Source organism: Parus major, chromosome 7 (genome assembly GCF_001522545.3).
Source record: "Parus major isolate Abel chromosome 7, Parus_major1.1, whole genome shotgun sequence".
NCBI lineage: Eukaryota > Metazoa > Chordata > Aves > Passeriformes > Paridae > Parus > Parus major.
This window is the reverse complement of record NC_031776.1, coordinates 16,036,526-16,052,687: the sequence shown is the minus strand read 5'-3', so window position 1 is coordinate 16,052,687 and position 16,162 is coordinate 16,036,526. Positions and strand designations below refer to the sequence as shown.

General features: G+C 37.5%; 1 protein-coding gene across 4 annotated transcripts in view; it reads right to left on the bottom strand.

Moving 5' to 3' along the window:
* Window positions 1–381: 381 nt before the first annotated feature.
* The window catches only part of LNPK (lunapark, ER junction formation factor), a 53,050-nt gene continuing 37,269 nt past the window's right edge, over window positions 382–16,162 (bottom strand). For 2 of the 4 annotated variants that reach the window (XM_015634946.2, XM_015634944.3), the window contains exon 13: window positions 11,752–13,580. In XM_015634946.2, coding sequence (XP_015490432.1) covers window positions 13,390–13,580 — 191 coding nt within the window. In that variant the 3' untranslated portion in view covers window positions 11,752–13,389. Of the gene's footprint in view, window positions 7,029–11,751; window positions 13,581–16,162 lie in introns of those variants that run through there. The other 2 variants (XR_001522847.2, XR_001522848.2) reach the window with 2 other exon arrangements.

Genomic DNA, 16,162 nt, shown 5'->3' with positions numbered 1-16,162 from the left:
CTTCTGCCATTTCACAGCACTATTTATAAAGTATCCCTGCAGAAGGAGCCTGGAACTGGGCACTGGCTGCCATCAGCAGTCCAAACTGGCACAGCTTTCTCCTGGGGGTGTTTCATTTCATGCTACTTGAGGTTCCAGTGCCACCAGTACCTGCTGTTCACTGCCATCCTGCTGGGCCCTGGCCCACCCTGTGTGGACGGGCACTGGAGACCTCCAGGGGCAGAGGAGCCCAAGCCCGGCACAGCATCGGCTTTGCTGTTAAGTCTTGAGAGATTTCCTTGCTTGTCTGTTTTTGTTTAAATGTTCTCAAAAAAAAGAATTTAGTTTGTGGAGGGCAAAACAAATGCCAAGGGCTGCATTTTCCCACTGCAAGATAAGGGAGAAACTTATGCATTCTCATACCAGAATAGCCACCACAAATACCATGTAATTGTTGACATAAGAGCTTCTTTCCCCAGTAACTGCATTTCCCAGAGCTCCCTGTGATTTCTTGGCTAAGAATACTTTCTCATTCAGTGAAAACAGACTCATTCTCTAGAGATACACCTTAGAACTCCAGTAAATAATAATTTTAAAATAACTTCCTTGCAGTCCTAGCATACTTTCAGTATAAAAGACAGTAAATTAACATCTTAAAAGCATCTTTTCTCTCTAACATCACCTGGCCTCCCACCTCGCATGGAAAATGACACACACTGCCCACAAGTACAGATTTTCAACTAAGCATTACAGAAACCATTAACCATTTATCAATAATACTAAATATTTAAATTCATAATTACTTGGACAAACGCCACATTAGAATAAGACTTCTGAGGAAGCAATTGTTGCAACAAAGTCAAGTTCAATAAAAACATGGTGATCCCTTTTGGACTTGTACACACTGTCATTGTCATTAAAAATGAAAAACATTGGTAGAGAAATCATCCTGTATGATCTGAGGCACTTGAGCTTTTTGCTAAAGAAAAATCTGAAATGAATCTTGTGTGGATCAGAAGTGCTTGAATTTAGAACTTATTATTACCATGTTCATTCCTTCTTACACCTGCTGTACAGAAGCAAATATTCAGCTTATTCAGCGTGCCAGTTATCACCACTACAATTATGTACAACAGTGAACACATACAAATAGAACACAAAAATTAACTTTTCTAGAATTCTACCCCTGTTCCTTACAAAAACTCCCTACCCAAGCCTTTTCTTATTCAATGAAGGGAGAATCACCCAATTAAATGTTATTAGTCTGGTAAACCCCATTTTTTGTTCAGGTATTGAACCAGGTAATATTCCAGCTTAGTATAAGGCCAGAGAGAAGAGTTTATTAAATCATTATTTTTTAAAGACTGAAAGATGAAAAAAAGGGAGGGAGGGAGGCTGGTCACTATTAAACACATACATATTAAAAAAATACATGCATCTTCTATCTGTGGATGTAACACAGAATTTAGCCTAAGATGGAGTCCATTAACTGAGAATCTTTAAAAGATAAAATTAAAGCTGGTTTTAACCAACTCTTTGGAGCACCGAAATCCAAAGCATAACAACAGCCGTAAGACACACATTATTCAAATGCGGCTGGAAGTATACTCCCCCAAGCAGCCCCGTTTTGGAAGATGAACAGACACACACGCACCTTCCTTAGCCAGCCCTGGGTAACCAGGCATTTGACTGGCCATGACATCAGGTTTCTCAATCCTGCTGCCCGAGGAATGTTTTTCCATCTCAACTATTATGTCAGTGATGAAAATTAGAGTGACACCAGCACCCTTAAACTGAAGGGCGCATTTCTGAAAGCCACAATATTTGAAGGAACTTCCCTTCAGCCTCAGTGCAGCAGCCTTTGGCAGAACCTGAAGAAAACAACAGCCAGGAAACACACACCCCACACAGAGGTGGAAGCAACACCTGTGGAAGGATCTTATAACCACTGAGCCAAGTTTTCAGTGCAGCAGTACTGGCTCAGGGGGAAATCTCAGAGCTTTAACCAGAATGCACTATCCCAAATATGTAGCTGGATGCTCCACTATAAATATGAACTTTCAGCTATTTAACACTTTATAAACATATGCTTAGCAACTGAGCTGTTTGATATCCCATATTTTTATCAAGCTACCTTCTAAGCCCAAAAGCAAAGATAATGGAGAATCAGCATTAGTTTCTCCAAGGGAAGGCAAAATAGAACATGATATATACTTGTACATTTGGTATGCATATTTTTGGGAGTTATACAACTTTAGTTTTGCAAAGCAATTTTCTGAACTTTCACTGACAAACAAATCTGATCTGAAAAAATCTTACATCAGCAGGGTTGGTTTGCAGATGTTATTTGTGCCATTTATTTATCAAAAATAACTAGAAAATGTTTTTAAAACATCATTCCAGACTGTACAAATAGGAATGTGACATGGGCTGTCTATTTTACTTATACTGTTTTACTGCTTCATATTCTGAGCAAACAGAGAGGCTATTTTCCCCAGGGGTTCAGGAGGGCATACTATTTCATTTCTTCAGAAAATTGTTTCTCTGGATTTCAATCTTTTTAGCTAGATATGACAAAATATAATATCAAGAACACTTATGCTTTTTATCAGCTCTATTTTCAAAGCATAAATAATAGATCAGTATATATTTAAGTCAGGTGACCGAGTCTTATTTCTGAAATCAAATAAGCATTTTGCAATTTTTAAATGATGCTGTACATTTTCACTACAGCATCATTATGCCTTTAAAATGCTTTCAAAAGACTAATTTATAAGCATGAAGTGATTTTGAAGATATTTCACTAGTGTTAATAATACCTCACTCAGGTAGCATTCAATTTTCTGAATCCTTGGGTTAATGAGGCAAATAAATCAAAATTAAATTGGCCTAGGGAAAAAAAAATCAAACAAAATTGCATCCATTATGTTATACATTCTGAGACTCCTTCAGCACTGTGCACAACGGCAAACAATATTGCAGCTCTCAGAATCATTACACTTACTCAGAATCTAAGATTAATCTCACAATCTGAGATTTAAAATCAAATAGATCAGACTTCATGACTAGACAAACATAACACCTTATTATGACGTATCAGGAGTATTCACAAGATGTTGTGAACAGCCTTAGCCAAGTCCTTTCCATTAAGTGCCCATAATTTCAGCTGCCTACCATTTCTTCAATAATTCAACCAATTCCTTCCAGGAGGATTTTACCATTGCAAACTGCTAGGTCTTTCATTTTAAGATAAGCCTTAAAAAGAAAATACATTCTGCAAGCAGGCTATCATTCACCATTTTTTAAAAAGCGCCAAAATCACACAGACGAAGGCAAATAGCTGAAACAAACAAAAATCCTAGCATTTCTGAAAAATAAATACTTCTAGTCATGCTGCTGTAGTAGGAATTGTGGAAAAAATATTACCTTCACCCCTTTCTCTAAAATATGAGAGAAAGGAAATATTTTATAGATACTATAAAAAGGATCCTACTGTTGGGGAATATCAGTGTTGTCAGCTCTTCCAAAAAATGGTTAATAATATACAATACAGAAAACTAAAGAGGGTGAAGTTGTTACCATAAGTAATAAATTCAGCATGAGCAAATAACAATCAACAAGTACTGATATGCAATGAGCACTTGCCATTGTTATCCTCTTATGACTTGTAGTGAAGTAACAAATGCACTTCTCTACCCAGAGTCACCCACCTGCACAAGGGCAGCCTTTCAGCCTAAGGAACTTACTATGAACATGAAGCCCCAGCTGAAAAACAAACTTCCTCACAGAGCTGCCATCGCTTGCTAAGTCAGTAGCACAGACACAAGACTTCCATATATACAGTATTTACATTTTTAATGGAAAACACTACAGAAAAGTAGATTGGGTGGTTTGTTTCCAAAATAAGTTACTACTGGCTAGTAACATTTAAAATTTAATGACAGTAAAAAAACCCAACAAGTAATTTTTTGCATATTTTAAAGGAGTTAAGGACCCAAATGTCCTTAAGTGGCACAGGCCAAAAGCAACAAGAAACAAAACAAAAACACGTTGTATGTTGTCCCCAGCTAGCACCTTCCCTGTGGCTTTCCAAAACAATTTGTGTGGTCAAGAGTTTGCTTAGGAGCAAGTTATATGGTGGCCTAATAAATTTGTTTAGATTTTACTCCCTGGGGACAAACACCACAAGAGCTACTTGCTAGAAAATAATAAGCAAAAACAGACACCCTTCCATTGCATTAGAAAAGCTTTTCATTTCATCAATCTATAACAAGTGCATATGTACAGCAAGGGAGCAACCTCCACAGGCAGGAATTAAATGACAAAGCCAGCCTAGCAAAAGCATCCCTCTGCTCACAGTAGGTTTGGAAGGGAGTGGCCCCATTCAGCCCCTATTCCACATCAGCCACTGGGGTCTGTTGCCTCCTGTGCTCCAGAATGGCCAAATGGTGTTGGGGACTAGGGCTTAAAGAAAGCCATTCCAAAAGGTGTTGATTTCACCTCAATATAGACCAAAATAAGCACTGTCCCAGACCCTGAATTAAAGTTCAGTGCCTAACTCTGACACACCAACAGCACTCAGTGCTTGGCTGCTGAGGAGGCAGGTATTTTACATGAAGTTCTACTTCAAATTATACCTTTGAGTTTAGGTTATGACAGACAACACTGACAGGGTCACCATTCAATGGTTACTCAATTGCTTGCTCAGAATGACACAGTAATTTGATTCTTAGTCCACAGAACAGAAACCACAACTGCTATCAGCCCTCTCAAGGCCTCATGCTCTTTGGCAAAGAGTTTTGATTTGTGTTTTTATAGCACTACCAGGTAGTGGTTCTGCACTATCATTATCCAAATAATTTATAACAAGAGAGAAAGAACATCTCAGAAACAAACCAAATGCATCTGGATCTGCTCAGGAAGAAGATGAAATATTGCCAGGGCACCTAAAAACAGCCTCTTAAATCAGTGTGTGATGCACGTCTGAGATGATCTGATGTTCTGAAAGGCACTTAAAAGCATGTAAACTTGCATTATTACCATGCACATAACCAACTCATGAGTATTATCATGGGAGCAACATGAACACAGTGACATGTCAACTGCCTGCAGGCTCAGGCTTTGGACATAAATTAAAATATGAAATTTAGATTACATTAAAACACAACAAAAATGGTTAAAGACACTCTCTCAGAAAAAAAGTATTGTAGAAGCCAATGGCACCAGACTCCTTTCTACCACTAAAACAATGTTAATTTAAAAGCTGAGATTCATTTGAAAACATTCACCTGTAAATCAGGAAGTCCCCAGAGATTAATTTCTGCACTTACGCTATTTGCAAAAAATATTTAACTTAAAGGCATCCCTTTTTTCCTGAAATAATTGCTTGCAAGATGAGAACTAAAACACAATCTGAAGTGTAGTAAAGGTAATTGCTGCACTTACTGCTCGTGTCATGTTGATGTATTACCATGTATCAAAGGTCACAGTTCTGTACTCATACATTATCAAATTTGAAAGAGCAATATTCGAATCCGACCAACCTTTAAACTGCCCGGAATCTGTGTGAAAATGGATGCAGGCTAACTTGGATTTAAAAAAAAAAAAGAAAAAAAAAAAATGAAGCTATGTTTCGGAAGCTGAGGGGTCAATCAAGCCAGACTGACAGGGTTACGTGCCACTTCTGTGCATCTAATACCCTCTTAGATTATCAATGAGGTGCAGTACACTGATCACAAGCTAAAGCAGCTGTGCTAATGAAAATGAAACAGTCTGAAAAAATTAGGTAATACAGGCCTGTGACACAGGGCAGTACCTTGTGGACAATAATGGAGGAATAAGGACATAAATCACCATTTAGATACAATAAAACCTGCAATACCCACCCTGAAACGTCTATGGAATCGTGGGCCAAAGTCAGCATCTTCACAACTCCACAATTCTCTCTGAAGCTGCCACATATTTTCAATCCTGAGTCGAGGCAGGTTTTCCCTGCCTCCACTTCAGCGCACACAAAATTTTGCAGTCCCGTGCCAGCCTGACCTTTGAGGGTGGAGAGCTGGCTGCTCGTGCCATGAGCCAGGAGTTCTCACAATTGGTTGTAGCACAGACAAATGGGTCTTATCAGAAACTACTCAACCTTGAACAACTTTCCTCTCCTACATATGCCAGTCCAATTGGGGGGCAGGGACTGCACTAAAGATGCAGGGGCCCACTCATCCTTGTTTGGTAACATATGGGGCCCTTAAAAACACCCAAATAACTACAAAACTCAAGTTGATTGAGTACAGCCAGCACAGAAGAAACTATTAAACAGAATTATCACCTTAAATCATCAATTAAGCTCTGGAAAATAAATTGTTTTTTCATAATCAGTTTTTTTTCTTGAGAAGTTACATACACAGCAAAGACAGCATATATTCAAATAACAAGCTATGCAATTTAGTTTAATATGCTTTAAAATTTGCTTCATTTGGTAAAATAGTATATTTTAAAAGGGGAGCAGAAGTTCAAATATTTTCTCAGTTATAAGCAAAAAAGTTGAGAGACATTTCAGGAAGTCTATTAGAGCCTAAGAATTCACACTAATTAATGTTTTTGCCATTGATTTTAATGGAATTTCAACTGCAGGTGATGTATAGTCAAGGCTACAGCTAGGATTAAAATGATACTTCTGACTTAAGATAATATTTATAGTACATAAACACACATACCCTTTACTAATGCAACAAGGCTATTACAACAATATCATCTATAAATATACAGGATCTCCTGTTTAAATAAAAGCTCAATATACAAAAAATACAGGTACAAACATTCCTAAAGAAATAACAACTTTCACATTTCCTTTGAAACATCATTCAAAATAGTTTTCTTAAAATGAATTTTCTTGGTGGTTTTGTATAATGCTTTTGAGTGTTGAACAAGTCAAAATTAAGTTCCGTCAACTGAGCAGAACTCCTTGAAGCGATGCAAGGAATTACAGGACAGACAACTTGAGAAGAGCTGGAAGGTCTTTGTTGCTTGAGTTTTCTACAAATCCAGCTTCTCTATTTTCATTGAGGCAGCAAAATGGGGAGAGAAAGAGAGAAAGAATGATTATTTCAATATAAGTTACAAATTTAGAGATGACTTTGAATTTACAAATTGAACACCCAAAATTGTCAGAATCTGCACCCCTTGTTTTCTCCTATATCTGATTATCTCAGGATTCTGCTGCATGTATTCCTCTCTGGCAGTTGCAATCTCCCTTTTGCAAATTATTTTTGTCACACACAAAAGGAGAATACATGATTTCACAGTGGTAAAGGCTTATGAAGCCCTCTTGAAAAACATTAGTAATTGTTCACTGAAAATCCTAGCAGTACAATGCTAGGTACATACAGTGGCACTCCTGAAATAGGTTTATTACCACACTGACTACTGTGAGAAATAACCAGGATTACAAGACCTGGTCAGGACATCCCCTTCTAGCCAAAAATTTAAGTCATGATCAAATTGATTTTATGCAACCTTGAAAGTTATATTATGATACAGTGCTTTAGATTTTTCATTGTTGGAAAGTTAAATAATCTATTGAGAATCTTTGAAGTGTTTGCATTAATCCCAAAACCCCATGGTTTGGGAACAAATTATTGTATAATCAATACATTTCATTTTAAAGCCCTTCTCACTATCCTGCCTATCATATACCTCTCTAGGTCTTATTCTTCATAGTCACAGAATCGTTATTCTTTCAGAGAAAAGATTGAATGTGACCTGACAAGACCCCAGAGAGGTCCACAAATCAAAAGCAACAGTGAAGCCAAATTCCATGAGACTCGCAATCTTAAGGGACAACTCAATTTCTTATTTTTTTAAATGCTGGAGGGTAGCAGTTCCTGTTGTTAACCACTATTGGAGTTTATTCTATTTTTTGTGTAAACAAATATCTAGTAAAAACCCAAGGATAAGAAATTCCCAGCTACTCAGGATGCCATTGTTTTCCTCCAAACACTGAGAATCCAAAGCAGGAAGTACACTGAATTTCAGACAATCTCAACTAGGATGCATTTCTGACAGAAGTTTACAGTTTGTCCTCTGACAGAAACTTTGGTGCATTGCTACACACCAGGACTTGGAGCCAACAACCTTATGCCAGTCAGCTCCATCAGCTGTAATTCCTTGCCTTCATCACCTTCCACAAACCTGAGATATATGAATTCCACCTAAAGACCACACCAGGGAAGAGAGGAGCCCTGCCAAAGACTAGTAATCATTTCACATACTTTTTCCTGTCAGCAAATCAAAACTTCCTGACAACCACCAAAAATCTGCCATCCATATTCTGCCATTAAATACATTCTTAAGCAATCACAAGGAATCACATGCCATCAATCAAACATAACCCACTGGTCATACAGCAATCTTTTATTGCCCTCTCATTCTCCAACTTCATTTTAAATCTAATCCCTCCTGCAAGGCTGTTTCTTCAAATTATTAGGAACTTTCAAACTTCCAGTCTTTATTCCTGGAAAACTTACTCTCCCTCCTAATGTTTATACACTTGATGTATCTGCAGCCTTTTATTAAATTACCTTGTATTAGGGATATGTTTTCTGTACAGTCTCCTCCAGAGGCTCACTACACCTCTGGAGCCACATCTGCACAGGGTTGCATTTTACTAGTTCTAGAAGGGAACTGAAACACGAGATACTGGTATCTGAGGCATTAATCTTTAACCACATGACTGGACAGGAAAGAACCTCTTAGAGAGATTAGGGAGAAAAAACCCAAACTAAACCAAAAACAGTCTGTAAGACACAGAAGGAAATGAAGGCCTAATGATTTCACTTGAGAACACTCAGAGAATTGGTCAAATGATTATTTGCCAAAGAAACAAAAATAATTTTCATGGTTATTGTTCTCGTGCAACTTTCTCAGACAGGACTTCCCTTATCCCATTAACAGTTTTCCTCATTGTAGAATACCTAACAAAACCTCACTCCAGAAGCAGAATAAATAAGGAGAGGTAGCTTACTTAAAACTTATCCAGCTCTCTTGTACTGAATGTGTTTAGACTTTACAAAAATTGAAGACTTTTTAAGTTTTTAATAGCAGACTTAGCTACTGAATAATGAAAGTTTCCTCTAGCTGACTCATTCCTCCAGCACCACAAATCCACAAGTGCACAAACACTGCTAAACTCAGAACCGTGTACCAACAAATAAGTGCTTCTCCTAGTCTTTGAAAGTTAAAAAAGTTTTTAAGTCTCTCATAATAGCTAGACAGATTTTTCCTACCAAGTTATTGTCATATACTTATTCTGGAATTAACTCTTAAAAGCAAAGAATCCTCTCCAATATTGTATAATCTCCAATTGGATCCTTATTATTTCTGATGTAAGAACATGATATTAACATAAGTTAACCACCATGTGGTTACAGCCAAATCCTACTACATTTTCTGAAAAAAATCTCTTCAAGCTCCTATTTTTCATGTCTTGATTAAGCCTTTGTTCTAAAAGAAAAAAGACATCCCTTCCCTCCCCCCAGTAGTTCACTGTCATTTTTTAAGTCCTTCCATTGGCTTCTACTCATGTAACACATGGGGTTCATTCTTCTTGACTTCAAGGCAACCATACCCACCCTTAGTTATTTGCTTTTGGTCATCTCTAGACCATTCCTAAACCATCAGCTTTTGCATTATCTTCATTTGCCATTCCCTGGGAACTTCTTTTTCCTGCATGAAGGCTCAACAGATATCTTGAGAAATTGTCATACCAAGATTCCACTAAATATTTTAATTCTGTCAAAATGTCCAAGGGCAATCAACTGCATTCTCCTTTAGAAGAAGTATTAGAATTTGAAATACTATTGCCTTTTTTAACTCACTTGTAAAGTAAAATTTAAATCTGACCACCTCATTTTGATTTATTTTGAACTAGAACACTCATTTGTCTTTTGTGGCAGTTTTTATACAATTGAGATAACTCCTCCCTAATTTATAAACCATAAGTGAATAAAGGACATCTCTGCAGTTATTCATTATATTCCAGAGTCAAGAAAAACTGCACCAACAAGCTTGCTATCACTAACCCACTCAATTTTGCTTTTCATCCCAGCCACAGAAAGAAAGAGGGCTCCTGACATCTTAGAAGCCTAGTCCTGTGCAAAATCTCAGCACTTCTGAAAAAACTGAGATTCCAGTACATGCCAAGAAGTCAGAAGACAACAAAACATGGAACCACAGTGTTAATTTTTTTTCCCCTCTACTTTCTTCCATTTCCTTAAACTGCAGCTGGATGAAATACGACTGACAACTGCTGTATTTTTTTTTTTTGTCTACATACTCCTACTTCCAAGGTTTTTTTTGTGTTACAAAGACATGACTAAGTGTGACTAGTGCTGTTCACTTACAGGTACTTTTGGATTCAATTCCTGTTTGACAGGTGCCTTCTACTATTGCCTCACTTATAGTACACAGAAGCCAAGAAGCAACTGCTGCAGAAACAGAATCCTCTTCCCATATTCATATCAGGACTGGGGCATCCACACTTGGCAGAAGGAACATGTGAATGCTTACTGTAAATTGAGAAATGCTCAGTCCATAACAGTCATATGTATCATCATGAGTCTCAATTCACCCACAGATTAACCCTGTGCCCTCATTCACTAGAGCTGCTTTAAAACCCTGAAAAATTAGAAAGTTAAAAATGGATTTTTCTCTACCAAAATTCTAGGACATCCTTAATATAATCTTCGAGCCTTCTGAAGCAGTTAATGGAAACAACTGCTCAGGCTTTTTTTTTTTTTTAAAAAAAAAAGCTTTTCAGAACAATTTTGTCATGCACTTAAAATAGACTTAGATCTTAGATCTTCCTGTGCTCAAAAGTTATAAGTATTTTTAGGTCACAAAGCAAGTTTGCACATTCTAAAACATATTTGTTTTCGTATCAGGTCAACTGTCTCTACTTGATCCTTCAGTGATTTATTAAACAAAAAGTACCAATCACTTCTGTGGGTAGTTGTTCATGCCACATTTAAGAATCTTGGGAGAAATAATACCCTACCTCCCTCCAAATACTAAATCTCCTTTTTCAAAAAAAAAAATTCATATTCCCAAAATCCTAAAAAACATCAATTTCTTTGGCAAAAGCAAGAATGTGAAAATATACGTGTCCCAGGCTAATGAAAACATTTTTAATACATAGGTCCGTTATCAACAGTTTTCTTACTCAATTCTACAGATATTACATGCATCACAGTTTAGCCACTGTTTGTCATGGAAAAGATCTGAAATTACTCTACAAGAGATCAGATACTTCAGATGCACATTTTTAAAAGGATGTAATAGCTCTGCTTGGAGTAACCTTAAGTTCTGAACTCACAGTAATTCATGCCTTCATCTCCCATATGATGCATCAGGATATCAAATTTTACTTATTTTTAGCACTTATAATGTAAGTACATCCAACAATTTGCTGTGCTGAATTACTCACATGGTCTGTGATTTTTTTCTCTCCAAAGAAATAAGCCTTTAAGCAGATAAATCAGTGAGGCACAGAATGCAGTGCAGAGATTAGCAACTTATATAATAGTAAGCTTTTCCATCTTTCAGACAAAATTATTTCCATTTAAATAGATTCTGTAATCTATAATATATTCTCTGAAAGCATTAAAAAATTAATTCCCCTATCACTTTGTACCCTGTACTTTTCTTGTACTGTAAGACATGTCCTGAAAAGGGACTGTTTTTTTTGTATTCCCAACTAAGACAGCCACACACAAAATGCTTATTTGCTAATTGTTCATATAAGTATAGACAAACACCTGTGAGTAATCCTTTAATCACATGCCTACATTCTGTCTATTAAGACTAATTAAAATGTTAATTGCAATTTACATAGTGAAGCAGAAAAAAATTCCTCCTTAATCTAAACACAGACCACACTTGATTCTGCCTGATACAAGGCTGAGCTTCTAAACTATACCCAAAGAATCAGAAAATAAAGCATGCAAACTTGAATACTAAGGTCACATTTAGAAACATGCTTTTCCTGCAGAAAACTCTTAAACTACTAAGACTGAGGGGTTTTGTTGTCTTTGCAGCATAAAAACCATCTCCCTTCAGAACTAAGACATTAGATTAAAAATTGTTTTGAAAATTCCTCTCCCTCTGTAGTGAGTATAATAAAACTTATCACAAGTATTACTAGATCAACCAAGTCACATATGTTCAGCATTTATTTCTAAAAAATTCTGATTGACTTAGGTACCTCACAGACATCAGAAAACTTCTAATCCGGGATCCCAGCTGTTGTTACATTTAACAGGAAATGTGTAACAAGTGTCCTTAGCTTAAAAACCAATGTAATTTTAAAAAAATTACATTTTCAGTAATCCAGCAGCAAATATTCATTGCAATTGTAACATTAAATAGTATCAACAAGCTTTAGGTACAGTTAGAAAAGCTTTTTGGCAACTGCACATGCACTTTACCCTTTCAATCAGGGATCTATTTCTATTCTATCAAAGCCACCTTAGCTACAAATAGACAGGCTCCTTTTAAGGTGGCACATTCCTTCTGAACTTGCACAAAGTAACTGTAGAATAGCTGCATACAGCAGAACACAAATTCTCTTCAGTTTTAGGAATCACAAAGCAAGTATTGCTGCTAGATATCTTTATTTTCCTTTAACAAAATACACAAAGGCACAAAATTCACTTATATCTTGTCATTATTGTACAGGTATAAATAGTGCTTTGTATTCAAGTACAATCAAGTGCAGAGACTTCTTATATTTTATGTAAACACAAAACAGTTTTGCATGTAGGTGCCTCTGGTTCATCTGCAACGCAAACACCAAAGGAGATGCCATTTATCCAAGTGCCATTTAAGTGAATTCTGTCAAAAAGTTAGACAATGAATAATATTAACACCACTGCAATGACACTTCCATATGCTGAAGTCAAATGTCAGATGACAGTTTAGCTTGTAAACATCTGTGTATTAAACATATACTCAATCCATTTTAACAGGGCAGCATTAAAATGCACCTTGAGTTCACTAGACCAAACTTACTAGGTCAGATGCCTTCAGTAATTGCTCTTTATGTGTGGCAGCTAAAGAGATGTCGAACTGTAAGTCACCCTTAGCAAAGCTTGTACTCTGAAATTTTTAAATCTGCAAACTAAACAAGGGCTACAACTGTTAGACTTCAACCAACTACACATTCTATGTGTTAACTGAAAGAGACATGCTTAATTTACAATACCCACTTTTACACACAGCTCTGACACATTGTGGCAGTTGAGGCAGTTCAAGCCCAAGCAAGATTTTTAAGTTGTACCATTAAAAAAAGCTCACCTGAATAGTAACAATAGGCATGAACAAAGCTAAAAACTAGCTACAGAAGGCACTTGAAGTATTTTATTCTGCATTTATCAAAGATTCTTCATTTTGTTCAGCTGAAGTAGACTCTGAAATAGCCTCTTCAGTTGTTGAAATGTTTTCCTCTTTTTCACCTTCTTCAGCTAGCTTATCGTTTAGATGCTCAGAACTTGGTGCTTTATCATCTGTGTCACTTGTCTCAACGAGCTGGGCCACATCATCTTCAGACTCTGTTAAAAAGAAAACAACAAAATAGCCATTTCCAGAAATTAAGAGGCAGCTATTATTCTTAAAAATCAAATGAAACATTCTGCAATCACATACAGGTTTTGACTAGCAACTGCATGACATTCTCAACTCATAAAAACTTTGATTTTTCTAAGACAGTCACAGGTAAAACATTTAAAATTTAAGGGAAAAGATAATACTATGGAAAAGAGCTTAGCTCCCACTAAGACTATGTATTATTTGCATATGTTCATCCTCAACAGAAGCTTTCTAAGCTTGTTACTGAAGTGAGACATTAGAAACACATGATGGTAATTCCATTTCTTTGTGTTTGGTAACGTCAGTTTCACCAACTGTTTAACCTTGTTTATAAGGGTTCTATCTGTACACAAAAAAAACATTCTATTTGATGGAAACTACTTTAAACATAAGGAGTCTGATAATCAGGGAAAAAAAACCCACCCAAACAAATATATCCAAAACAGCCAATGAAAATTATTACACATTCTGTCTTCCCAGGAGTAGTGTAGGAAAGCTGCACAAGAGTGAGTATACTTACTCTTCATCCAGGATGGGAGTTTCTTTGGTAACATGCATATTTTTAAGAACAAAAACATTTATTTCAAGTACTGCCTCTAAAGAAGTAAATTCTAGCTTCACAACAGGACTTCAGTAGCATATGAGAAGTAAGAGTCATATTTTGAAGTAAGCATAAGCACTGAAAAACTGAATGTAGTGTTGCACTAAATGACACAAAGGTACTACAGAATGGTATTGCTGATGGCACTTGATTTATATATAATACTTGATTTCACTAGTATTACTCTGTACTATACAGTACTAATGCCTACTGTGAAGGTGAATAGTGTGCAAAATTGATGCAAAGTTACAGCTCAAAAATGTGAGACTTATCAAATGTTTCCAACTTCATAGTGGTTTGGGTTAGAAGCAACCTTAAATACCAATCCAGTTCCAACCTTCCCCTAGACCAAGTTGCTCAAAGCCCCACCCAACTGGGCCTTGAAAACTTCCAGGGATGGGGCAACCACAGCTTCTCTGGGCAGCCTGTGAGGAATGTGTCTCATTCCTCTTCACAGTGATCCAAATACCAAATCTAAACTTACTCTTTCAGTTCACATCCATTCTGCCTTGTCCTATTCACTATATGCCCTTGTATAATGTCCCTCTCCAGCTTTCTTGAGGCCCCTTTACATCCTGGAAGACGCTCTATGGTCTCTCCAAAGCCTTCTCTTATCCAGGCTGTACAGTCTGTCATCACAGGACAGGTGCTCCAGCCCTCTGGCCGTATTTGTGGCCCTCTGCCAGACTTGCTCCAAAAGGAGAATGTCCTTCCTATGCCAGGGGCCTGTTGTGGTCTAACCCAGCCTGCAACTGGACTGCAGACCAGACACTTGCTTACTCCCCACCCACCCTCCTGCCACCCTAATGGGATGGGGGGGAGAATCACAAAAAAAGTTAAACCCCTGGGTTAAAAATAGAACAGCTTAATAATTCAACCAATTAAGATAGCAATGACTACAACAAAAATAATTAAATCCAAGCAGGTGGGAAAGGGGAAGAAAAAGTAAAAAATAAATATGTGATGTCAAATCCAATGGCAGAACATGGCTGGCTTTCTGGGCTGCAATCACACAGGTCATGTTGAGATTCTTGCCAACCAACATCCCCACATCCTTCTCCTCAGGGCTGCTCTCAATTCATTCTCTGCTCAGCCTGTATTTCTGCTTGCCTTGATCCTTGATTAGACATGGCCTTCCTGAACTTCACGAGGTTCACAGTTGCACCTCTCAAGGTCCTTCTGGATGGAATCCCTTCCCTGCACCACACAGCTCAGCATCATCAGCAAACCTGTTGAAGGTGTGCTCAAGCCCACTGTCCCTGCTCCTGACAAAGAGATCAAGAAGCACTGGTCCCAATAGCAGCCTCTCAGGAAAACAGTGTCATCAGTCAAGTGCCACATGCTCATATTGATCAAACATGTCGGGTATCTGCAAGTAATCAGACTGCTTCAGGCTGATACAGAATTCAAGCAGAGCTGAAAGTTTTAGAACAACTGCTCTGACTTCTCAGCCCATGACTGAGTAGAGGAGCTGCTGCACACCCCTGGCCAGCAGGCCTTGTACAAATGCAATCTGTCATGAAGAACTCAAGACCCCTCTTTCCATACAAAGCTCTACTATACTAGCTACTTCCAGGCTTCATTTCAGACTGTTCAGAGCAGCCCAGCTCCTCCATCTTTTTCTCAAACTTATTTTTCATTTTAAGCAAGTCTGCAGCTGGCTCACCTCCTGATTCCTTCCCTGCTCTCTCAACCATAGGCTGCTCAACACCTACCCTGGCTTCTTGTTCCAAAATTTTTCAACACCCCTATTTCTGCCCAATCAAATTAATGTTCCCACTTACTTTCCAGGCCATCCCACTCTCTCCTCCTGCTCTTCAATTTCCATCTTGATCCCATCTCTGTCTGTGCTCAATCTTTATCTCCCAACTGTCAGTTTTCTTTCTGTCTCATCTCTGCATTTTTTCTTCTGCCTCAAATTCTATGAATAAGTTTGTGCACTTT